At 40.7% G+C, this 26,710-nt stretch overlaps 1 protein-coding gene across 3 annotated transcripts in view; it reads left to right on the forward strand.

Moving 5' to 3' along the window:
• The first annotated feature begins 858 nt into the window (after positions 1-858).
• Positions 859-26,710, forward strand: part of SPOPL (speckle type BTB/POZ protein like) — a 34,428-nt gene continuing 8,576 nt past the window's right edge. Inside the window, exons 1-5 of one of the 3 annotated variants that reach the window (XM_035130727.2) lie at positions 859-1,311; positions 17,906-18,043; positions 18,685-18,806; positions 19,780-19,931; positions 22,242-22,369. In XM_035130727.2, coding sequence (XP_034986618.1) covers positions 17,966-18,043; positions 18,685-18,806; positions 19,780-19,931; positions 22,242-22,369 — 480 coding nt within the window. In that variant the 5' untranslated portion in view covers positions 859-1,311; positions 17,906-17,965. Of the gene's footprint in view, positions 1,312-3,321; positions 5,513-8,588; positions 18,044-18,684; positions 18,807-19,779; positions 19,932-22,241; positions 22,370-26,710 lie in introns of those variants that run through there. The other 2 variants (XM_035130738.2, XM_035130757.2) reach the window with 2 other exon arrangements.

The raw sequence follows: 26,710 nt of genomic DNA on the forward strand, positions 1-26,710 counted from the left end.
TTAGGTGGGTAGGCTGTTGGTAGACGAAGCATGTTTGATTTCCATGTTGGCTGTGGAGGAAGGAAGCCTGTCCCCTCTGCTCAGTTGGTAATGGATTTTACAGGTCTGTGCTTGTTACTATGCTCCGTGTCAATGCCAAGAAAGAGAGTGAGAGATGGCGTTGCACACACTTGCATTGTATACACACTTGCATTGTATACCCTCCTTCCCTCTGCCAGCTGAGTGGTCATGGACAGCTGAGCCAAGTGGGACCAAATCTGTCCTTCATGTTGCCCAGGGCAGGCAAATTCTGTGACCAGCTACAGTAAAGGTTTGTGAAGCCTAAAAGACTAAATTTTAACATGGGATAAAAGCATTTGTCAACTAGAGCACAGTTCATCAGATGAACTATAACCCTCACTTGGTGGTTTGCATATACTGTACAGTACATATATTCTCTCTGTGTGTATGTGTAAACGTGTAATTTCCGTTTGTTTGTTTGTTTGTGTATACATCTATATATCTAAACACACACACACACACATATATGTGTGTGGGCTGTATATGCGCCCAAAGGCAAGTTCCTATAATATGGAATTGGGCACGGGCTCCTACAAGTACCTACGTTCTTCCCACAGCAGAACCGGAGCTTCCCTTGCAAGTACCCGGATGGAGGCGTTCGGTTTTTTTTTTTTTAAAAAAAAAACATAAAAATATTATAGTACTCCCCACCCCAAGTAAGTCCTCCTACAGAACGGCGCAGCTCTTTTTTGGGGGGGGGGGACCCCCACACCCCCACACGCGCAAATGCCCTGGCTGCGTCATGACGTCACACACACGCCGCGTCGCTCCCGGAAGTGAGGAAGCGGCGGCGGCAGCAGTAATAGCAACAAGCAGCTGCCTACGGCCGTCGCCGCCGCCTTCTCTGTGAGGGTTTCTCTCTCTCATTTGCTCTCTCTCTCTCCCCCCACCCCCCAGACCCGTTTCCCTCCCCCCTCTTTTTCTTCCTCGTGTACGGGAGCCGAGAGGGGCCCCGCGCCCGTGCGCGAAGGTGGGCCGATCGGGCTCCCCACTTTCGCTTCCCCACCTGAGGGGTGGCCGAGGAGGCTTGTGACGGGAGGAGAGAGAGGGGGAAATGCGGCTCCGCCGCCAGCAGCTCTGCCCGGACGCGACGCTTCCGCCACAGCCCCCTCCGCCGCCGCCTCCTCCTCCTCCCTCCTCGCCCTCTTCCCCTCACGCCATCGTCAGCGGGGGCCACGGACTAGCGGAGCCCCCTCTTCCAGTCCCGTCAGTATGAGGCCGGCCGAGACCCCCCGCCAGCGCCGAACTCCGGTAAAAGGATCGAGGGGGGTGATGATTCAGTCTGGGTCGTGGTCGTTATGGGGCAGCACTTCTCCCCTCTCCTCTCTGTGGGCGGGGGCTGTATTGGCACTCGGGTAACACACTTCGCACACTTGGCTCTCTCTCTCTCTCTCTCTCACACACACACACACAATATGCACACACGCACTTCTCACGGAAGGCTCCTCTTACTTCCTCCCCATGAAATTGTTACTGATGATTCTGCCCCCCCCCTCCAAAAAAGAGAGAGGTTGGTGCCCAAGAGACGTGGGTGGGGGCAGCCTGGGATGTTTGTGCACCTTCTTTTCCGGATACTTTTTTTTTTTTAGGAAATCCCAGGTGCCTTTGCATATTTATACACTTTTCTTTTATCGTATGCTTTCTGGTAAACACACACACATATGAAAGCTTCATTATGATGCAGTGCTGTCATTTTATGTCTAATTCAAACCTCTTTGGAATGTGATTCGTTGGACAAGGGCTTTCTCTACTTGCTACTCTATGAGTCTTCCTCTCAATTTCTGCCTCTGTTTATCTCTCTCTCTCTCTCTCTCACCCCTCCCCACCAACCTTCTTCCTGTGGTGTTTTGCTCTCCTTCATGTTTGTTCAGAAACTAAATATCAGCAGGACTTAATTCCCCCTGTAAGATTGCAGCCTTAGAGAGGCAGGGTCAAGATGTCATTGTAGGTGTTTCATGACCAACTTCCTCAGGGTTTTAATTATAGGACAGTCCTAATCATTCTGTTGAAGAAGAGTACTGTAGTCATGAAAAATACCCGGTGATCTTGTGACAACTTAAAGCAGGCATCCCCAAACTTCGGCCCTCCAGATGTTTTGGACTACATTTCCCATCTTCCCCGACCACTGGTCCTGTTAGCTAGGGATCATGGGAGTTTTAGGCCAAAACATCTGGAGGGCTGCAGTTTGGGGATGCCTGACTTAAAGGCTAACAAATGTGCCTTAGCATAATCTTTTGCGGTCTAAGAACATGTGTCAGAAAAATCTAGACCCCCCCCCAGGTGCTGCAAGAGTCTCATTGGTTAAGGAGTTGAGGCCTACTGATCTCACAGATGACTCCCCCCAAAACCCACACTTTGGCAATGCCTTTATTGAGACCAGCCATAATGTTACAAAAGTGTGACAAGTTTTTGAGTTCTCCAGAGCTTGTCATCAGGCAGGATGTTCTGAAGAACTCAAAAACATGTCATACTTCTGTGAACTTTTGGTTCGTCTCAAAAAAGGTATTGCCCAAATGTGGATTTTGAAGGTTTTTTCTTATATTATTTGAAGGCATATGCTACAGTATATTTGTCTGTCTTGAAGGTGCTATAGGATTATTTGTTCTTTTATATCTTGCCACTCCCCATTCTTGGTACAAATTTGGCAGGAATTATTGGATTTACCAAGGTATTTTGCTGTGAATTTTTACCCACACTTTATTTCAAATTCTGACTTGTTATAAGTTAAAATTCACATTGGTCTCTGGTGTTAATTTTTCTCATTTGTTTCTTTTGATGCCTAACCTTCACTTGACCATCCTGTATTTCAGATGGACATATTTAACTAGTGTTTTGACTATTGTGTTTACAAAGGGGAAGTCCTTTAGAATATTGCCTGATACAGTTTTCTTATCATAATTTGTTTTTTCCCCAAAAAAATTATTCATTTTATAATAACACAACATAAACAAATAAAAACATAATACAACACAATAAACGCTAACAATTAAACAATTTCTTATCATAATTTGAGTACATGCATCCATTTTTTTGAAGGAAGCTCCCCTTGAAAATGTGTGTGGGCAAAGAAGACTTTTTCCATTTGGAGAAATCTCCAGTCCCAAAGTACAGTACTACACACATCAGTCTAGTTTATCCTACCATAAAGTACTATTTATGTTCTTCTCAATGAGGTGCTAGATACACTGTTGCTCTTGATGGGTCTCTCCCTCTCCCTCCCATCCCCCCTCTCTCTCCCCCCCCTCCCACTCCTTCTGTCTCCCGCTTTCCCCTCCAGTGTGGTATTGACATTTTTCTCATAAGTAAGTGATTGGTTGAACAGGTCGTCTTTGGAACATGTAGGGGGAAAACTGAAAGACTAGTTCCTCACCCATTCCTGCCTTCTGTGTGTTTACTAGTAATTTTATGTTTTAGTTTCAGGGCCCGGTTGTTTAAATAACTTAAATAAAAAATTGGCTGTGGTAGTTCAGTTCATAATTTCTTCTTTGTTGTGCATATCTCAGGAATATGGGTTTTCTGGACAATGTTCTGATGGCCCCTATTGGTTAGAATCTAATTTAGAATTGTAGTTTAGTAAACAAAACTTCAAAAAGCCAATTATGTTAATGTTACACAGGCTATACAAATGTCTTGAGTTTCCCCCCCTGGTAACTAAAATTAGATTAATTAAAATATTTGATTAGGAATAATATATTTCCCTTATTCTGGCCTTGTTTGCATGCAGTGCTTAACTATAGTGTATGAACACTTATCTCTTCTCTTTCTGCTGACTGTCCCCATGTGAGGGAGGAAACAAGCCTCATTCTGGCTTGTCATAATGGGCAAAGCTGGCATTTCTACCTTTGTGTTTGTTTGCAAAGAAATAGCCATGAGCGCTCATTTGCACAAGCAAACCCTGCTCAAAATAAACTTGACTTTTGCTTATTTCTCTCCCTTTGCATAACAAAGACAGGAGTAGGGAAGCAAAAGCACTCATACATGTTAACCTATAGTTTATTTGTATTTGAAGCTGTGGTTTCACAGTGTTTACAAATCTGGGAATTATTTATATTTTATGGAAAGTCTTGAAGACATAAACAGATGATATAATACTATTAGCATGCTTAAAGAATGGTACATTATATCTGTTTCTTGAGGGACAGTCAACAAAAAAAATGTGAATGGCAACTTTTGAACTTCGTAAATTGTTGTAATAATTTAAAGTATAAAACTGATTTAATAATAAATTCCCCAACCCCCCATGGAATCCTATCCACCTCACTAGCAATCCTTGCCTTTTCTCATTATCATTTTTTGTTTTTTTAAAAAATGCTTGAATTTTTACAGCAGTCTTTTACTTTAGCAAACCTTATCTGACATGAAGCCTGCTTTGAGTTCTGTAGCTCATGCATTTAAGAATAAATGAGAGACAGAACAACATTTGAAATAGCCTTTTATTTAAGAGGATTTTTAGCACTTATCTTTAAGTCCTAAACACATTTTTCAGGAAACCAGTTACATTGTTCAGTTGGAACTTCAGTGCAGTTTGTTTGGAGCTTGAAAGATTATTATTTATTAAATTTATATCCTGCCCTTCCTGCAGAGGAACCCAGCCCAAAGGAAAATGTATGGCTCAAATTAATCTGTTTTGACCTTCCTCTCCTACACGGGAAATGAATTCCTATTGCTATTGGCTGCTTACACTGCTGTAGTCATATTGTAGTAAATGAATCACTCTTGTTTACTACAAATTATGTGTCTCCACCTTTCTGGCATGGAGGCCTGGAAATCGCAGTAGATTATTCTAATAAATGCTTTTTATATCCACTCAGTATTTCAAATTGCATTGCATTGCTTTATACTTTTAACATAAAGGGAAAGTTTGTGTCATTTGGGAAATAAAATTATCCCTCCAAAATTGGTATGCAAGTATGTAAATTATTAGTTTATCTGGATCTGGCTTTATGTTTGTGAAGGGATGCCAATTGCAACCTCCTAATGTAGATTGCTTAAAAGGTTTGCTTTATTAACAATGGTTACCTTGAAGATGGTTTGGAAGCTGCAACTGACGTACAATGCCACTACTTGTGTGTTGTCAGGAGCAATGCCAGTGAAATATGCCAAGCCGAATTCAAGGGGTTGGTACTAACATATAAAGCCCTAAACAGCTCAAGCTCTAAGCATTTGAAGGGTCATGCCGCCCAGTACCAGCCAACCAGAGTTTAAGATCTGGAGTGGGGAGAGGCTTTGGTACTACTGCTGTTGATGTGTTCATGGGGGAGCCACATGAAGCAGTGCATTCTCAGTGATGATGCCCTGCTTATGGAAATCTGCCCATTTAGAAATCAGGTTGGCACCTACACTGGTTTTGTTTAGGTGTCAGGTAAAAACTTGTCTATTCCTACAGGTCTCTAGCCTGATGACTGAAGACACTTGAAGTTAACACAAAAAATCCTGAGTAAAGTATTAACTTGTAAGCAAAATTAATGTTACCTGCATCACCTGACTAAATTGCTGTGTTATACCTGTTGCAATATGTTGTTGTTGTTGTTGTTGTTTAGTCGTTTAGTCGTGTCCGACTCTTCGTGACCCCATGGACCATAGCACGCCAGGCACTCCTGTCTTGCACTGCCTCCCGTAGTTTGGTCAAACTCATGTTCGTAGCTTCGAGAACACTGTCCAACCATCTCGTCCTCTGTCGTCCCCTTCTCCTAGTGCCCTCAATCTTTCCCAACATCAGAGTCTTTTCCAAGGATTCTTCTCTTCTCATGAGGTGGCCAAAGTATTGGAGCCTCAGCTTCACGATCTGTCCTTCCAGGGAGCACTCAGGGCTGATTTCCTTAAGAATTGATAGGTTTGATCTTCTAGCAGTCCATGGGACTCTCAAGAGTCTCCTCCAGCACCATAATTCAAAAGCATCAATTCTTCGGCGATCAGCCTTCTTTATGGTCCAGCTCTCACTTCCATACATCACTACTGGGAAAACCATAGCTTTAACTATACGGACCTTTGTCGGCAAGGTGATGTCTCTGCTTTTTAAGATGCTGTCTAGGTTTGTCATTGCTTTTCTCCCAAGAAGCAGGCGTCTTTTAATTTCGTGACTCCTGTCACCATCTGCAGTGATCAAGGAGCCCAAGAAAGTAAAATCTCTCACTGCCTCCATTTCTTCCCCTTCTATTTGCCAGGAGGTGATGGGACCAGTGGCCATGATCTTGGTTTTTTTGATGTTGAGCTTCAGACCATATTTTGCGCTCTCCTCTTTCACCCTCATTAAAAGGTTCTTTAATTCCTCCTCACTTTCTGCCATCAAGGTTGTGTCATCTGCATATCTGAGGTTGTTGATATTTCTTCCGGCAATCTTAATTCCTGCTTGGGATTCATCTAGTCCAGCCTTTCGCATGATGAATTCTGCATATAAGTTAAATAAGCAGGGAGACAATATACAACCTTGTCGTACTCCTTTCCCAATTTTGAACCAATCAGTTGTTCCATATCCAGTTCTAACTGTAGCTTCTTGTCCCACATAGAGATTTCTCAGGAGACAGATGAGGTGATCAGGCACTCCCATTTCTTTAAGAACTTGCCATAGTTTGCTGTGGTCGACACAGTCAAAGGCTTTTGCATAGTCAATGAAGCAGAAGTAGACATTTTTCTGGAACTCTCTAGCTTTCTCCATAATCCAGCGCATGTTTGCTATTTGGTCTCTGGTTCCTCTGCCCTTTCGAAATCCAGCTTGCACTTCTGGGAGTTCTCGGTCCACATACTGCCTAAGCCTGCCTTGTAGAATTTTAAGCATAACCTTGCTAGCGTGTGAAATGAGCGCAATTGTGCAGTAGTTGGAGCATTCTTTGGCACTGCCCTTCTTTGGAATTGGGATGTAGACTGATCTTCTCCAATCCTCTGGCCATTGCTGAGTTTTCCAAACTTGCTGGCATATTGGGTGTAGCACCTTAACAGCATCATCTTTTAAAATTTTAAATAGTTCAGCTGGAATATCATCACTTCCACTGGCTTTGTTATTAGCAGTGCTTTCTAAGGCCCATTTGACTTCACTCTCCAAGATGTCTGGCTCAAGGTCAGCAACCACACTACCTGGGGTGTACGAGATCTCCATATCTTTCTGGTATAATTCCTCTGTGTATTCTTGCCACCTCTTCTTGATGTCTTCTGCTTCTGTTAGGTCCTTACCACTTTTGTCCTTGATTATGGTAATCTTTGTACGAAATGTTCCTTTCATATCTCCAATTTTCTTGAACAGATCTCTGGTTTTCCCCATTCTATTGTTTTCCTCTATTTCTTTGCATTGCTCATTTAAGAAGACCCTCTTATCTCTCCTTGCTGTTTTTTGGAAATCTGCATTCAGTTTCCTGTATCTTTCCCTATCTCCCTTGCATTTTGCTTGCCTCCTCTCCTCCGCTATTCGTAAGGCCTCGTTGGACAGCCATTTTGCCTTCTTGCATTTCCTTTTCCTTGGGATGGTTTTCGTTGCTGCCTCCTGTATAATGTTACGAGCCTCCATCCATAGTTCTTCAGGCACTCTGTCCACCAAATCTAAATCCTTAAACCTGTTCCTCACTTCCACTGTGTATTCATAAGGGATTTGATTCAGATTGTATCTTACTGGCCCAGTGGTTTTTCCTACTTTCTTCAGTTTAAGCTGGAATTTTGCTATAAGAAGCTGATGATCTGAGTTACAGTCAGCTCCAGGTCTTGTTTTTGCTGACTGTATAGAGCTTCTCCATCTTTGGCTGCAGAGAATATAATCAATCTGATTTCGATGCTGCCCATTTGGTGATATCCATGTGTAGAGTCGTCTCTTGTGTTGTTGGAAGAGAGTGTTTGTGATGACCAGCTTGTTCTCTTGACAGAACTCTATTAGCCTTTGCCCTGCTTCATTTTGAACTCCAAGGCCAAACTTGCCAGTTGTTCCTTTTATCTCTTGATTCCCTACTTTAGCATTCCAATCCCCTGTAATGAGAAGAACATCCTTCTTTGGTGTCATTTCTAGAAGGTGTTGTAGGTCTTCATAGAATTGGTCAATTTCACTTTCTTCAGCACCGGTAGTTGGTGCATAAACTTGGATTACTGTGATGTTAAAAGGTCTGCCTTGGATTCGTATCGAGATCATTCTGTCATTTTTGAGATTGCATCCCATTACAGCTTTTGCCACTCTTTTGTTGACTATGAGGGCCACTCCATTTCTTCTACAGGATTCTTGCCCACAGTAGTAGATATGATAGTCACCCGAACTGAATTCACCCATTCCCTTCCATTTTAGTTCACTGATGCCCAGGATGTCGATATTTATTCTTGTCATCTCATTTTTGACCACATCCAGCTTACCTCTATTCATGGTTCTTACATTCCAGGTTCCTATGCAATATTTTTCTTTACAGCATCGGACTTTCCTTTCGCTTCCAGGCATATCCGCAACTGAGTGTCCTTTCGGCTTTGGCCCAGCCGCTTCATCAGCTCTGAATCTACTTGTACTTGTCCTCCGCTCTTCCTCAGTAGCATGTTGGACGCCTTCCGACCTGAGGGGCTCATCTTCCAACGTCATAACTTTTATATGCCTGTTGTCTTTGTCCATGGAGTTTTCTTGGCAGGGATACTGGAGTGGCTTGCCAGTTCCTTCTCCAGGTGGATCACGTTTAGTCAAAACTCTCCACTATGACCTGTCCATCTTGGGTGGCCCTGCATGGCATAGCTCATAGCTTCTCTGAGTTATTCAAGCCCCTTCGCCACGACAAGGCATTGATCCATGAAGGGGATCAATGCAATATAGTCATTATGTATTTGCAGTTTTAAATGTAATTTTTAAGACTTTTTGTTAGCATGGTTTTATTAGAAATGTTAGAAATTTCAGAAGGAAGAATGGCGTAGAAGAAAACAACAACAACAATAAAAAATGTGAACTTCTTCAATTAATAAGACACCCATAGCAGCTTAGAGATAAATTTACAGGACTAAAATAAAATCCAAAATTCAGTCAAAAAGGCATAGACACGTATTTCTCTAAAATTTTAGATTAAAACTGTTTACAGCTCATATATTTATTGAAAGGTTTTTGCTATTGAAAGGTTTTGTCATACGTTGGTTCTCAAACAGAATCCGTTCCGGAAGTCTGTTTGACTTCCGAAAACATTCGAAAACCAAGGCGCAGCTTCCAATTGGCTGCAGGAGCTTCCTGCACTCAATTGGAAGCCGCGTTGGAGGTTCAGCTTCCAAAAAACACTCAGTCCCAGGTTTGTGGCATTTGGGAGCCAAAATCTTCGAGTCACAAGGCGTTCAAGAACCAGGGTACGACTGTATACCGCAAAACCTGGAAGGATCAAGAATAGCAGGGTGACAGTGCTTTGAAGTCCCAAAAATCAGCTGATGGTTTGGAATTCAAAGCAAAGTGCAAAGAAAGCTCATCAAAGGAGAGACCTGCTGCTGATAAAAACTGAGCTCCCTTGAAGACAGCAGCATTCAAAGCAGGGTTTCTCTTGTCCTCAGACTAAGTGGTGGTTCTCATGCTTGATCTGTCCAAATTAATTCTGTACTCAGGATTACTTTTTGGTAAACTTCAGTATTTGGTAAACTCCAAGCATCTTCAGTCATATAATTTTGGGAAGTACATCTGTATATGCTGAACACACAGGTTTGTCATATTCATACTTGACAAAATTAAAAATTATAAGAAGGAAGATAATTCAGTGAATTAGCTGCTACTTTTGAAAGAAAACTTGATTTGCTTCTCGGTCTCATGGAGTTGGTATAAGGGTCAGATGACAGAAACCCATATAAGCTGCCTTCAGTGTCTGGGAGATAGGTTATATATACACAGGTGGTGCTGTGGGTTAAACCACAGAGCCTAGGGCTTGCCGATCAGAAGTTCGGCGGTTCGAATCCCCACGACAGGGTGAGCTCCCATTGCTCGGTCCCAGCTCCTGCCAATCTAGCAGTTCAAAAGCATGTCAACAGTGCAAGTAGATAAATAGGTACCGCTACAGCGGGAAGGTAAACGGTGTTTCTGTGCGCTGCTCTGGTTCACCAGAAGCGGCTTTGTCATGCTGGCCACATGACCTGGAAGCTGTACGCTGGCTCCCTTGGTCAATAACGCGAGATGAGCGCTGCAAACCCAGAGTCGGTCACGACTGGACCTAATGGTCAGGGGTCCCTATATGTATATATATTAATGAGAATGAATGATATACAAAATCTAGTTTGATAAAATCATGTCTAATTTGGTAGCTTGGTATTATCTGCTCAGTTACTTTGGCACTGTAGCATTTCTCTTGGTTCTGAACACAAACTGAACTGTGGTTTGACTGCCTTGAAGAAACACTCAGGACAATGCATTCTGCACACTGCTGCCTGTTGTACACTCATTAAGGAGAGGAGTAGTGATTGGATTGTAACCCTCCACTCTTGGTAGATGGTCTCCAGGGCAGCATTTCTGTGAAAGAGGTAGACATTTAGAAGTGCAGTAATCCACTTGTTCTCCCTTTCCTGTATGTGTATTATGATTGCATGGCAGTGTCACTTCATTGATCTTGGGGCTCAGTGATATAGGTAAATGTTTCCTCAAAGTAATTTGTTTTGGTTTTTTTTTTGCTTGCAAGGTTATTCCTTTATAGTTTGGTGAGGGAATCTGCTTATTAGTACTTCATGTGTGCTGTGTAGTCCTAGTTCACTCCTACGGTTATGAGGAGTTGGAAAAGCTAGAACAGCAAACTCCACTACCCAAAGAAGGCCTCTTAGTTAAGAATGTAAGAAACTGTGTATGTTAGTTCCTAAGCATCTGTAATTTAGCAAGTGCTAATCGGGTTAAGCTTTTTCTAGATACTGGTATACCATGGAAGCGCACCATATTATTTTTGTCCTTGGATAATGGATGGCAAAAGGCAAATTTGCATTTAAAGTGCATGATGATATTATATTCATCTGGCTAATGCAGCAGCCTTTCTTATTTTGCCTTCCTGGATCCTAAGTTCTTGATGATGCTACAGAGTTATTTCTTACATTGACACCATTCCATAAATTCTTATTGGCCAGCTAAAATTCATTGCCAAAATGTAACGGCATAAAAGCTGCTGCTTTTCAGTACTGGATCTGTCCACCTGCAGTGGGGAACTATGGTTTGAATATTCATGTGCAACCTTGAGCTCCTGTGCTTCTTCTCCCTGCCCTGGATACACCTGTTCCAGCTCTCATTTCCTGGTTTGATCAAAACATAGTTGGCTGTTGTGTCCAAATTAGGCAAAATATGGCTTGATCAAGTCAGAAAGTGAAAAGGGGAATTTGCCCACAGAAGGGACAGGGAAGTGCATAAGTTCAAGGCTTTGGCATGAATATTTAAATTCTAAAGTGTGAGAATTGAAGGATATGAGGAGGGTGCAAAGTGTAAGCCCAATGTTCCAGCACAAACAGCCAAACAATTGTTTTGCATCATGTGTAAAAGGAGGTATAAAGCCTTCTTGGTTTGGCTGTCTGGGGCCAAGGTGCTCTGGCCCTCTTTACAGTGCCATGACCAAATAACCCCTAGAGCTGGGAAAGAGGCAGGGATTGCTCTGCAGCTACCAGGCTACTTCCCAACCACTGCTGTAGCTTCCAATTGAGACAGCTGGGGCTCATCCCATCTGCCAGAGGTGGTGGTATGCTCACCAAGGCAATAAGAATTATGGAAGACTGCTGCTAATGCTGTTTGGTTTTGGTAATTGTATAAACCTGTGTAATGATGTTTGGTGACATCACTGTCTGGGGTAAAAATGGTTTCAGAAAGCAAGATGAACTCTGATTATCAATTTATTTTGTGGTATGATGATGATGACGTATAAGCGAAAATCCTAAGAAAATAAATATGACTCAAAAGTGTAGACCCATTCTTTGACAATTGACTTGAATTTGTACTAACTTCATTTGTCAATTAACACCTTGGTATATACCCTTTACGTTTTTTACACCAAAAGAGATACGGCTATGTCTCTAGAGTTCATAACCTAGCACAAATCTGAACTTGACTTACTAAAGTAAGTAAAATCCTAAAGCTAATAAGGTAGAGCTGTTTGTGATTTATATATCTTTTGCTCATACGTTTCTGAAACAGACTAAATATTTTAGTTTGATATGCAATTCATAATACCTTTAAATTGGATTTCATGGTCTGTGCAGTAACTTTGCTGTAGTGTTCATGGAGTTATCTGTATAAGATGAGGCTTGTAGACTTGGCTAGATTTTTAAAAGATTGATCTATTGAAGTAGAACGTAAATAAGGTTCAGAAGTTTGTACTGCTCACTCTTTCAATTAAAATAAACATGCCTGTTACATTTTGCATGTATAAACTTGCAGTTAACCATTAGAAGCGGGTATCATATTTCTCAAGGTATGCACATAAAAGGATGCAGGTGGAGATCAGTGATCAATGTTTTGGACTTTTAAATGATATTTCTTTTAAAAGATAACAATTATTATTATTATTTCTATTTGTAGTGTGCCAGCCCAATAGTTAACCAGTGCCTCCCACCAGATCCAAGAATAAGTACTTGATCATCTGGTTCAGCAGAATGGGAGCGTTAAGTGGCTGCACCATCAGTATTGCTCTTACATGTTGCTGCTTGTGGTTATTAAATTAGATTAGTTTTTGGAAATGTGCCCTTGTGATAGGTCTGGGGTGGGAGCAGATGCCCTTGGACTCTTCTCTCCCTTCTTGGAAAATTGGAAGGGTTCTTCTGACAGCTGCTGCAAGGCACAGTGATACAGTCAAGTGCAGGCATCCCCAAACTTCGGCCCTCCAGATGTTTTGGACTACAATTCCCATCATCCCTAACCACAGGTCCTGTTAGCTAGGGATCATGGGAGTTGTAAGCCAAAACATCTGGAGGGCCGCAGTTTGGGGATGCCTGGCCAAGTGCTTCTCTCCCAATTCTGTGCATGCAGAAGACTCTACTATATCTATACCTACAGTTTCCTAATTTTAGAAGTGTGCTAGTGGTTAGTGCATTTGTTCCTAGGCTTCAGTAATAGGATAGAATATGGATGAATATATTATACTGTAGACAGATGTTTGGCTAAAGCTGACAGTTTGTAAACCAAGTTTAAATGAACCCCTCAAATTGTTCCTTGTGGGCATGAGATGCCTGGAGAAAATGTTGAGTTGAGTATATTAGAAAGGTTTGTTTTTAAGGAAGGTAGCATAACACAATATTAGTGCAAAGGAACTAATTTTAGTAGAAGTCCTGGTGATTAATATAATACGAGAAATCTGTGTGTGCCCTCGGTGTTCCAGCTACAGCTGGTCATCTTGAGCAAACTATTTTCTTGCTAACAAGACTAGATCATTGCATTACTGAGTGACTGTATCCCAGTTTGGTTTTGCTTGTACTGTAGAACAAAGTTGGCCTTAATACTAAGGAGTCTTCTTTATTATACAACTAATTACATAATTCAGCAAATGCTGCATCTTTAGCCAGAGCTCTAAAACAATAAAGCTGATTCTTAACTTGTTATTATTTTTAAATATATTTTAAATAAAGCATTATACAATTTTTAACCATTAAATGTGTTAAAAGAAGAGCACGATATTTTATATTGGTGTTTAGCAAAATATAGGAAACAGGATCTGGTGGTAATATGCTACCTGTTGTCCTAATGATACTGTCGAGTTTTATGTGCATTACTGCATTTCTGCATCTTTACACCTGCATTTGTCTGCTTTATGTTGAGCACTGAGATGTTTGCAGCTGTGGGTTTCCAGGGATGCTCATTTGATCAAACCTTACAAGTTTCTTCCTGTTCCCAGGGCACCAAATGCATTGAAGTAGTTCAGTGTAAACATATGAAAAGCGGATGTTATATACCTCCTCAGATCAGATCTATCTTTAAAAGCCTCCCTGTGCTGTCCTGTGAACCATGAAAGAAAGCTTGACAGTAGACAATTGTGAAGTGCTCTGACAGTTATTCATCTTAATCTTACTGTTACCTTGTCTATGTGTTTTGCGCTTCTGGTGTATATTGTCTTTGATCTTGAGTGGAGAAGACGTCAGTCATGTACAACACATAGCACAATGGGACTGCTAAGCATTAATAATGCTAGCACAAATTTAAGAATTAAGGCAAGAGACCACTTGAGGACAATTCAGCTTCATATTTGAGGCTTTGGGTTGTTTGCTGCAAATAGAAGCGGCTAGATTTATTTTTATTTTGTGAAATGAGCAACCCATACTGAACCTATGCTTTAGGAGTCACACTGATTAAATATCTACAATTACTTTTTGATAACTGCTGCAAGCAGAACGTTTAAAAGCATAGCCTGTAACTACCAACAGAATTTCCATAGTGATTTTAGATGTTCGTACACATATTGGCAAAGCTTCAGTTTAAAGCTGTACTCTCTCATTCTTACTGATAATCCATCTGACATAAATCCACACTAGGCACAATCCAGCCAAAGTTAAGCACTTTTAGATCCCATTTATTTAAATGGAAGAAGCTCAGTGTGTACTTGAATGCTCCATAGAAATCAGTGAGATTTAAGCTGCAGTCTTTTATTAGGAGCGAGATCCATGGAATGCAGTGGGACTTTGTTGAGTTTAGGAGGATGTTATAAATTGTTTAACTTGGCTGGGTTGTGTCTATTGTATTAAGCTTTTTAAAAATCTAATTCTGAAGTAGATGACAGTATAGTTTCTTCATGGGCAATGATAGAGTAGAAATTATTTTAAAACAAAAGTATTAATGCAAAGATATCTATTTAGTTTGTAACACAAACTATATGGTGTGCAGTGTCATTGGTTTCCAAAATATATAAACAACAAGGAGCCAATGGGCTCATATTCTTAAAGCATAAATATTTATCTTACAACCAAACTGAATGGTAAAAATATTGATAAAGATTCACACTTGAAAGTTGTCAAAATATGTGCTGCTGTGTATTGTTACAAGTATTGTTGGTGAGCAGCCCTTTACAATCACTTTCCGAGAAACCCAGAGTCACTTCCCATATTATATTAATTATCCAGTCGAGACTATTTTTGACTGGATAATCACATTTTTAGCGTTTCTACTTTTTGTTGTTGTTGTCTGCAGATGAGCTATAAATGTGCCAAGTTTATTCTTTCTAGCTTGTACATAAGTAAAACTATAGCAATTGTATAAATAAGCAACAACATCTATTTTGATTAAACATCCCCAAGCCCATTCAACTGCTGCACACAAAGAATAATAGAATCATAGAATTGGACAGGTTCCCAATGTAGTGCAACCCCCTACAGTGCAGGCATTGCAAACCATGGTCTGTTCCCTATCCAATTCGAAACCATACTGGACCCTGCTTAGCTTTGCAAATGTGCTAGCAGTTTTATTGCACTTACTAGTTGGAGGGATTATCATCAATGTTATTTATTGCACTTACTAGTTGCCCCCCCCCCCAAGGAACTCTGCATATGTCAGCCAGGCAGTGACAATACAATTTTCAATTTCATCTAGGAAAACTAAAAAAAAAGTCGCTTTTTTATTACATTTCTATACCACCATTTTCTTCCAAGGAGCTCAATGTGGTTTACATGGTTCTCCTACTCCCCATTTCATCCTTACAACAACCCTGTAAGGTAGTTTACTCTAAGAGATGGTGACTGGCCCAAAGTTACCCAGTGAGCTTCATGGCTGAGTGGGGATGTATTTTGGCTTAGGATATCCTAAGCAAAACTATATGTTGCGTCAGGAAAAGTGCACTTTTTACTATGCTCCCCTGGATTGATTTTCACTTGAGAAATCACATGGCCATCATTTGTTAGCCAATATGTTAATTCATAAACAAAAAATAAGAAACTTAACAGTTTTAGGGAGTATTTTTATATTCCAGGGTGATTGTCTATAAGGGTGAAAAAAGTCTCAAAATTACACGGCATTTGGGCTGAGTTTTGTTTGAAAAACTTCAAGGGGACAGCCCATTTGTAAGTTTTATTTGCTCTTCTTGGGATGTGTTTTGCTTCAGCCACTTTTTATTTACAGAAAGAAAACTGTAAATGACAAGTGGCTGAAACTTCCATATAGTTGACAATAAATTAAGCTACTTTGTGGGTCTACTTTTATGTAACTTTAATAATGAAAAGTCACCCTGAGTGGGTTACAACCCCATTTTCTGCGGGGGATATTTATTTATAGGAACAGTTATGATCACAGGGCAGCATGCAGAAATATGGCAAAGACATAGTAAGCAGAGGAAAGTGTTCGAAGAAGCAATTATAGGGCTGAGGCATAGGCAAACTCAGCCCTCCAGGTGTTTTGGGACTACAATTCCCATCATCCCTGACCACTGATCCTGTTAGCTAGGGATCATGGGAGTTGTAGTCCCAAAACATCTGGAGGGCCGAGTTTGCCTGTGTCTGGCTGAGATGCCGTTCATTTCATTTCTGCCTTATTTGATTGACCAACTAACTGGTTTCTACTAGATGAAATCTAGAACACACTTGTATCTTTTTATGTGGTTATCTGATAGTAATAGCAGGAGTGGGGGCTTCTTGCTCCTCAGCCCTAGAGGAGTCAGGGTCCCTCTTCAGGGAAATTTTATCCTTTCTTCACATTTAGCTTAGCTTTTAATGAGCATGTGCAGGCATCTTTGAACAGTAACACCACTTAGGGCAACTTGTAAATAAGCCCACAAAAGTTACCAGCCTTTTTTTTTTTTTACTAGTTTGGAAATAAGCTAGTATTTTGTGTTTTCATCCTGGCCACAGAGGCCAACCCCTCTCCTCTGTAGCCAACATGGAGATTCAAGCTACTAGCCTCTTAGAAGGCTATTTAAAAGATCTTCTACTAAGCACATTGGCAGAAAAGGGTTGAGGCAATTTGTCCTTCCTCTGGCAGTCTGCTCACTTGTCTTCATGGAATTTCATATCCTTATATCCATGGAATTCTGGTCTCTTATGACTACCAAGCAAGTTATTGAATACAAGACTGGTTTAGCAGAATGGAGGAATAAATAACACACAGTTGAACATCACAGTAGCCAGGTTATGAGTACCCAGGAGCCTGAGCTAACCAATCATTTGCATTTAATGAGAGGTAGACTCTTCATATTACATAGTGTGATGTTCTATAAAACTTCTTGGAAGGTGTAAAGTCCTAGGAGGCAGCTTTTAAATAATCAAAACAACTTGCTGTGCTCTTACTATTATTGTAAATTGGGACAGGAAGGTTATTCATGAAGAATTGGTAGTACAGTGGTACCTCGGGTTACAGATGCTTCAGGCTACAGACTCCACTAACCCAGACAATTTGGGATTGTTCCATGTAAAGACATGACAGCCATCCTGTAATAAAAAGTAAAGGCAATTGCACATACCAGAGCCTCTGAACTAAAGGGTACTTTTCAGTCAAGAACAGAGTAGAGAAGAACTTTTGGACAGACATAATGCATGAATGACTTCAGGTAGAAATATCTACTCTGATTCAGCTGCTGTAAAAGCCACCTGCTTTTCAAAAGATGGTCTTCGCAGAATTTCTAGTTGAGATGAATACATTTATTCTTCTATAGCACACAAATAACTTAACCAGTCTCCCACTGATTTCACACATCCCCAAGAGTAATACCGGTTTACAGATGTTTAGACAATCTCACTTTGACTGTGTGCCATCTGAAAATTGAGGGATGTCCTCCCCGGGGTACTAAATCACAAAATATCTTTCATTTACATGGGTGGAACACAAACATTTGTTGGTATTTGATATCTGGTCAATAGACTTTTCTTACAGTTGCCCTTGATATTTTTTCAGTAATTTATCTAACGTCTACCATAAGTAGTTAAAGCAATACCTTAATAGTGAGTACTTGGCTGTACCTTTTCTAAATACTAATGCATTGTTTGATCTTAATTTGTGTAGGAAGAATACTGACAATTGAATTGCTGCCTTTATACTGTAAAAAATTGCAATAAAGTGGGGATGTCAAGAGTCTCCACTCCTCCACCACCTGGAGAGATGTCCAGTGGTCCTATAGCTGAAAGCTGGTGTTACACACAGGTAAGCCACATACCTGTATGTATGTGTGTGTCCAGGTTTTGTTAATGACATGTTTAATAGCAGGACACTTTCAGATGTAGCTTCCATCAGTAATGCAATGTGACACCCATATGGTGACTATGAGATCAGCAATATAATAGGCAAGAAATCAAATACTGAAGGTTGTATAAAGTGATTGGGAGGGTTTGCAGAGGTGAGGGCACCCATTGAGAAACAGTCATTGTGCAAGTTGCCTTCTATTTGTGCAGCTATTGAATACAACTGAAGGTTGCTGAGGTGTAGGACAAATGAATTAACCACCTAAAGTCTACAATAATTCAACCTGTGGCTCTGAAAAAGCCTGCCGTTGCTGGTGGATAACTGATCAAATAAGGGGCCCCTAAGGAATGAATCTCGCTCAAATGTCCCAAATTGGTAGCTTATGGAATCCTATTCTGAAACATTGGCTTTTTTAAAACAAGTGCACAATATAAGCTTCAGTGACTCCTTAATTCTATGAGATATCCGCCCCCCCCCCAAAAAAAACAGTTTGAACTTTTCAGTTGAGGTTATTTCTTCAATAACTGTTTTTTTAAAAAAAAAATTAGCTGAAGAAAAGTGAATCTGGTGAATTTACGTGATTGTCTGCATCTCTTATTCAGGTTAAAGTTGTAAAATTTTCTTATATGTGGACCATTAATAACTTCAGCTTCTGCCGAGAAGAAATGGGGGAAGTTTTAAAGAGTTCTACTTTTTCATCAGGGCCAAATGACAAAATGAAATGGTAGGTATGAGTCATTTGTCAGTGGCTTCTCACTTTCTTTTCTTTAAGCATACGGTCTCTTGAGACTCTGTGAATATGTCATAAATAAAATCGCATGTATGGTGGTTTATCCTCCAGTGTTAAAACTGTTTTTATTGATGAAAGTGGGGCAAACTATCACTTATTTTCTGGTACATTGCAGAGATCCGAACAGCTAATAGTTTGAAATACTATATACAGTAGTTTGTGGCAAAATAAGGCAAGATGATGTAATGTGTTGGATTAGGGCCAGAGAGACATTGGGTTCAAATCTTCATCTGTGAGGTTACTGAGAGCAATTTGGGGGAATTCAGGGCCCCAGTTTGCATGTAATACTAAGCCAAGCCAAGTTCCTGGAAGGAAGATTGCTGCAGCTTTGCTGCTCTTTCATTGCAGCTCCCGCCACAGTGCTATGAGCAAAGCCATGGTAGCCCAGGGTAGTTGAATGACTTGCTGTCTTGTGACTTGTCTGGAGCAACATGCATTCCAAACTGGCCTTGTGATTTGCTAAGCAAATTATGGCTCAACTCCCATCCGTGTGGCACTAGCAGGGTTCCCTATTTGTAAACTGCCCTGTGATCCTTGAATGAAGGGTGGTATAGAAATGTAATAAATAATAATAATCTCATTTTGTTCAAGAGGGCCCCACCCTTCTGGAGACACATTTCAGGAGAACACCACTGTATATATGATCGCTCCTTGGAGTATTGAAAGGTGTGACAGCAGGAGAAGAGCAATAGGGATATATAGATATGAGCAACTGGAGGTCATGGGTATTGAATACATATGTAAGTTTAACTGATCTCCAGAACCCAGGGGACATCTTCTATACATGTAAAAAAAAAACATATCACAACAGTACTCCAATTTTTAAATATCTTAGCAGGTTAGGCCTTTATGGATTGGAGAACAAGTTGATGTTTCTAAGGCTTGCTTCTTATGTTCTTTATTTCAGGTGCCTGAGAGTAAACCCCAAAGGACTGGATGATGAAAGCAAAGATTACCTTTCACTGTATTTACTTCTAGTTAGTTGTCCAAAAAGTGAAGTGAGAGCAAAATTTAAATTTTCTCTTTTAAATGCAAAAAGAGAAGAAACGAAAGCAATGGGTAAGTGGATTTTAAAATGCTTCAAGAACGATAGGTTGTTTTCAGTTTAAGGAGTAAAAGGTCTGTCAAATCAGATTTTTATTTATTTATTTAAAAGCTGGTAAACTCAGATTTATTATTTTGTGTCTGTGTACAAGGTCAGTCACAGTGTAATGGCTTCCTCTGGTTTTGGTCAATGGTATAGTTTGGAGAATGGTATAGTTGGCAATTCAGAGGCAATTCAGTTATTTAAATCTAAATGAGATTTGACTGTCTTTCTTTTTGTATGCATTTCCTATTCAAACATGATTACATAAGTTTTCCTAATGTTTTGTGGTATATTTATTTATGATATAATTTTTCAAGTTGCCATGACAAGTATCCAGCTGTTGCCTGGGGAAAGCAGGACAAAGAGGGACTATTCACTGTTTGACAAGTTCTTTAAAAATAAAATCTCCATAGGGTTGGGGGGCCCCCTGGAGCATGTGGGGTGGGGACAAAGGGGAGGAGGAATCATCCAGAATGCTTCTCTCCCCTATTCTGCTGATGGATACTTTCTTTCAGAAGGGAGGAATGTTGGCTATTACCTTTTATCTACAAATCATGTTCGCATTTTAGCCTACAGGGGTTAATGAGACTACCAAGTGTGTTTTGTCGTTAAAAATCAGTTGTTCTGTTTTACATATCCTGAATAAAACTGACTTCAGTTTTTCGAATCCCACTTTCTGAAGTTTAATTTTGTCATAAATTATATCTTGCTAACTTGCACTATTATCACAAGCAAGATATTTGGACAGTGTGTGTGTGTGTGTGTGTGTGTGTGTTTTCAGCCATACTGAAAAAGAGTATGTATGGGAGCTGGTCTTGTGTGTCACCACATCAGGAATGAAACATGTGCCCTCTAGTACTGTATATGGTGTAGCCTTGGGTATATGGTTCAATAATAGACTGGTTCAGATCCTTGTCATTATAAACTTACTGAAGAAAGTGAGGAAATCAGCTGTTGCTTAACTTTGTATCATTCAATTATGGAAAAAATATCCTCTGCCCTTAATGGGATAAGGATTGTAAATTGTTCAAAGCACTAAAATGCTCCTAAAATGTAACAGCAGCTAATTGCAGGAAAAAATCCATTGTCTTTAATGGTCCAATTGCTGCTAACATTTGTTTTTAAAAAGTAATAATGCATTAACTTAGAACCAGAATAATGGGGGGGGGGTACCCTGGGCTGCCTAAGTGCTAGGGGAATTTTCACACCCCCACTGTAGCTCCCAGAAAATTTGTGGTATGTGGGCATAGAAGTGAAATTGGAGGTTGGAATCATGTGAGGAAGGGGCAGAGGGAGGACTAAATGGAATTCTATGAACTTAGCCATCTGCAGTGTCTCTGACATCAGTGGTTCCTCTGCTGCATCTGGGCTTATGAGAGATTTGGGGGGTGATTTATGAACTTCCAGCTGAAACGTGTGGCTGGAATTCTACTCTTGCACCAATCTCCTGTACTAAAAGGCATCTCGGAAAAGGAAGTGGTAATTCTACGAAACTGAACACAGTACTGTAGTCAGAATAATAGCAATTATTGTTATTGTTATACCCTACCCATTTGGCTGGGTTTCCCTAGCGACTCTGGGTGGTTTACAACATATATAAAACAGTAACATATCAAACATTAAAAAGAATCCCATGAGTTAAATTCAAGGCCTCTTGCCCACATGAAGTCCTTGTGCTGTGTCTCAAACCTTTTTTTGACTTTCTGAAGTTATTTCTACAGTGCTTTGGGTTCTGAATGTGAACATGATACGCAAACCTCCACCAACCCACCAAGCTTAATTTTAAAATATAGGGTTGGATCCAGATGTGCATTCAGTGACATTCCACTTGCACTTGGGAGGTGATTTGTACTGATTCTTCCTTCCCAATGCAACCCCTGAAAACTGCACTGGAGGGCTGGGGGACCCTACAGAATGACATGGGGTGTGCTACCTGGGGATGTGGGGGAAATCTGTACTGGAACCAATTCCATCTCCAAACATAGTGGTGGGGACCCTGTGGCTGTCCAGCTGGTGGTGTGTTTCAATTCCCATCAGCCCCAGCCAGGGATGATGGAAGTTGTAGCCCATTAACACCTGGAGGACCACCGCTTCCATGCCCAGGTATAAACAAAAGGAGTCTTTCTCTTAATGAAGGTGCTAATCTGGATACAGCTCATATTTTGCTTTAGTCTTTAGTACAATTGTTATCTTACTAAGTTTGATTTGGTTCTTGGATTTCACTTATTGTGTATGTATATTAAAACAGTTTTAATTGAATGTACTTAATCTGATTTATTTAGAAAGCCAAAGAGCATATCGATTTGTTCAAGGCAAAGATTGGGGTTTTAAAAAATTCATTCGAAGAGACTTCTTACTTGATGAAGCTAATGGTCTTTTACCAGATGATAAGCTTACGTTATTTTGTGAGGTAGGTAATCAACCAGTGCTTTTTAAAATAGAATATTGGTTTCCATGGCTATGACTGAAGAATATTTTCAAATGTTATGTTCATCCCTCTGCGATACAGAAATGCCCTGATAAAATATTTTAGCATAATAGTGGGTTTTTTAAAGTATTCGATGCAAGATTTTTCTATGTCAGCCATTGGGAGCATTCCTGTTTGGCATGTAGAGAAGGGAAAGCTGTAGAATGACCCTGGGATAAAAACTGCACTAGTCTTGTTTGGGTGGAAGAAGGTGTAACATATAAGGCAGGGTTGTGGGATCAATTTCCTAGGTTGGTACTCTATGATGGTCATTGTGGAGCTACAGAGAAGCCACAGTTGGTTTGTCTTTGAGAGGAAGTGAACTCCCCTTTACTATGATTTAAATTAATAATATGTCTGTGTTTAAATTGGACAGTGACAACTGAAGACCTGGATTTTTATGCTCCTGACTGCCAAATGTAGGGCTGAATTTGACATACAAGTGTTAGTAAAATCTCAGTCATCTGGACATAATTACATTATTATTATTAGTAGTAGTAGTAGTAGTAGTAGCAGCATGCCACTCTTCACCCGAAGATCACAAGGAAGTTCACAACATAGAAATATAAATAAGAACACAAAATATATAATAAAAACAAAAACAATAATTCCCCCACCCCCTACCACAAACACATTTAAAATGGTATAGGGTGTTAATCAGCCAAAGGCATGGTTGAAGAGGAACATTTTAGCCTTGTGCCTAAAGGTGTATAATGAAGGTGCCAGCCAAAGCTCCCTGGGGAAAGCATTCCTCAAACAAGGAGTCACTGCAGAAAAGGCCCATTCTCACATTGCTGCCTTTTGGACCTCCCATTGAGAAGGCACATGAATAATGGTCTCAGATGATGATCTCAGGATCCAGGTTGGTTCATATGGAAAGGGGGGGGGGTCCGTGAGGTATTCCGGTCCTAAGCCATTTAAGGCTTTATAGGTAGGGTTGCCAGACTCAATAGAGGACATGACTTCTGTGCCTTTAATTGCCCTGCTCTCTTTTGAGTCTGGAAACCTTAAAGAGAAACCAGCAGACCCTTTGTTTCCAAGCAAAGGGTCTGCTGGTTTCTCTTTAAGGTTTCTAGACTCAAAAGAGAGCAGGGCAATTAAACGCTCTATTGAGTCTGGCAACCCTATTTATAGGTCAAAACCAGCACTTCGAATTAGGCCCAAAAAGTAAATGGCAGCCTCTGCAGTTGAGTCAGGTTTGGTGTAATATGCTCAAACCATCTTCCCCCGGTGAGGAACCTGGCTGCCAAATTCTGCACCAGCTGAAGTTTCTGAACCATCTTCAGTGGCAGCCCTATGTCTAACCTCGAGGTTACCAGAGCATAGACAACAGTAGTTAGATTCAGGCAGGTAGCCGTGTTGGTCTGACACTTCTTCAGATACAGGTGTGCATGCACACAAAAGCTTATACCCAGAACAAACTTAGTTGGTCTCTAAGGTGCTACTGGACAATTATTTATTATTTATTTATTTATTTAAACAGTAGTTAGGCTATCCCTGTTCAGATAGGGGCGCAGCTGGGCCACCAGCCGAAGCTGATGGAAGGCACTCCAGGCCACTGAGGCCACCTGAGCCTCAAGCGACAGTAAAGGATCCAGAAGTACCCCCAAGCTACATACCTGCTCCTACAGAGGGAGTGTAACCCCATCAAGGGCAGGCAGCCTTCCGGTCTAGGGAACTGCCCACTAATAGTGCCTCAGTCTTATCTGGATTGAGCTTCAGTTTGTTGGCTCCCATCCAGTCCATGACTGAGGTGAGACAATGGTCCATGACATTCACTGCCTCACCTGCAGATGTAAAGGAGAAGTAGAGCTGTGTGTCATCAGCATATTATTACAATGTACTCCAAACCTCTGGATAACCCCACTGAATGGTGTCATGTAGATATTAAATAGCATACATAGGGGATAAAATTGAACACTGAAGAACCCCACGTTGAAGGTTCCATGGGGCTGAAGCACCCCCCTCTGGAAACATCCATCCAAGGAGGACGGGAACTACCAGAAAGCAATGTCACCCACCTCTAATTCAGACAGTTGCTCCAGAAGGATGCCATGGTTGATGGTATCAAAAGCCGCTGACAGGTTGAGGAGAATTAACAGAGACACATTTCCCCTTTCTTTCTCCCGACAGAGGTCATCATACAGGGCGACCAAAGCAGTTTCTGTGCCAAAACTGGGCCTAAACCCCGATTAAAATGGATCTGGAAAGTCAGTTTCCTCCAAGAGCGCCTGGATTTAGTCTGTGACTACCTGCTCAAGAACCTTGCCCAAGAAGGGGAGACTAGCAACTGCTGGTAGTTACTTAGATTTTCTGAATTCAGGGAGTGTTTTTTAAGGGACCACCCCGCAGGGAGGCATTAATCAAGTCCCTGCCCCAAACAGCTGTCTCCTCCCTGCTAGTTTTTTTCTTCAGTCAAGAGGGGCTAGGCTCCAGAGTACAAGTGGCCACCCTGAACGATCCAAGCATCTTGTCCACATCCTTGAGCCTTCCTGATTGAAACACATCCAACACAACAGGACTAGGCATTCTTAAAAGCGATTGTAACTTTCCATATATTGATAAGGTTTCTACAGCAATTATCCCTTGATAGCATTAGATATTTAGAAGCAAATTTATTATGGTACACTTCAGACTTAAGCCTGTTAACACAACATTACAAAATATTGGCAACCCCTGCTACACATGAGTGTTTGAGCAAGTGCATTTTACTTAGATTAATTGAAAAATCCAGTGAATATAGATTCTCTGGTGGAATAGATCTTTAGCCTCAGGGAGGAATATATGCACATAGCTAAAAATTATGCCGGAAACCTAAACAGTCTTAGTAAAATCCAGTAAGACTGCTTATGATACAGTACTTAAAAATGGAAGGTTATGATCCCAGTGCACTGAATGTTAAATATACATTGGCAGGTTATCACTGCTGCCCTGGACTGATTAGTGGCTTAGGAGGATGACATATGCTCTAACTGCTAATAAGTTTGCTTTGATCTGTGTATTTACAAGAAATGTGTACACAAAAAAAATCTTGGCAAGATTACAACTTAATTATGTGTCATTATGCTGTGTAGGAAGAATAATTGAAATGTGGCCCCTGAGACTAAATAGTGCAAATATACTGCATCTTATTTTATTTAGATAGACAGGCTAAATTAGCTGTGTGATGAATTTGTTATGAATACAATTATTCAGTTGGTAAGTGGATGTAACACATGTCTAGGTCTGAAAAGGATCCTTACTCCATAAAATATTTCTGATTCAAATAGTTTTTGCTGTAGATCAAAGTAGTTTTATAAGTGAATATTGACTAAGAGGTCAGAGGTTTCTGTAAAAGATGAAATATTTTGCACTGCAGTGGTTTGACTTGGGGGGAATCAAACCTTGCCCTTTGTTTTCACAACTTCTTTCAGGGAGTGCTCAGTTACTGCTTTGTTGAGCAAAGCAAGTCTTGAAGCATTAGCTTCATGTATTGGCTTTGAACACTACCTATCCATGAATTTGCTAAGGCTGATCTTGCTTGCAGGTCAAGAGTTATCCTAGGAACACGGGATGTGATCCAATAGTTTCACCTTGTGAAGCCATTATTTTGTTCCCAGAGCAAGAAGGTTGGATACCATCCATATGACGCAATCTTATTCCAGATCAGGCTATTTGTTGGGCATGTGTTTCACATTCTCTTCTACCTGATTTTTTTTTAAATGTTAAAAATAAAAACAAATAAATTGGATATTCCAGGGATTGAACCCTGGCCCTTTTTCAGTCCTTCTCCAATGTGGACTTCAGCCAGGAGAGGCCATTGTCTGTATCAGTGCCACTTCCTTCTGACCTTGGTTGAGCCACCTGCATTCTGTGTTGTTTTATTGTTTGTTTGTTTAAAACACTTGCTTTATCTCTAAATAGTACTATAAAATGTTAGCTAGCAGAATCTTTTCTGACCTATAAAAGCATTCCCGGGTGTTACAAAATTACGGTACTATTCTTCTGCTTAGTTTCTAATGATACTAACAGTGCAATCTCTTTTCAAGTCTGCTGTATTCTTGAATCTCACTTTCAGGGTAGGAACTTCTCAGGGTGCAAGCTGGAACAGTAGTACTATGTGATGCTGATTTTGTTGGTGGTGGATTTCAAAGAAATGTCCACCCCTGATTTTTTTATTTCTTCTGTGCTGGTTGTATAAAGAACTGTGCCAGTTGAGTGTGAGCTTATAGGGATAGCTGCTTCTGTGCTTCATTTTCTTCTTCCAGCTTATATTGGGATATCGGAATATCTGAACTAAAATGA

This window comes from Zootoca vivipara, chromosome 1 (genome assembly GCF_963506605.1).
Source record: "Zootoca vivipara chromosome 1, rZooViv1.1, whole genome shotgun sequence".
Taxonomy (NCBI): Eukaryota; Metazoa; Chordata; class Lepidosauria; order Squamata; family Lacertidae; genus Zootoca; species Zootoca vivipara.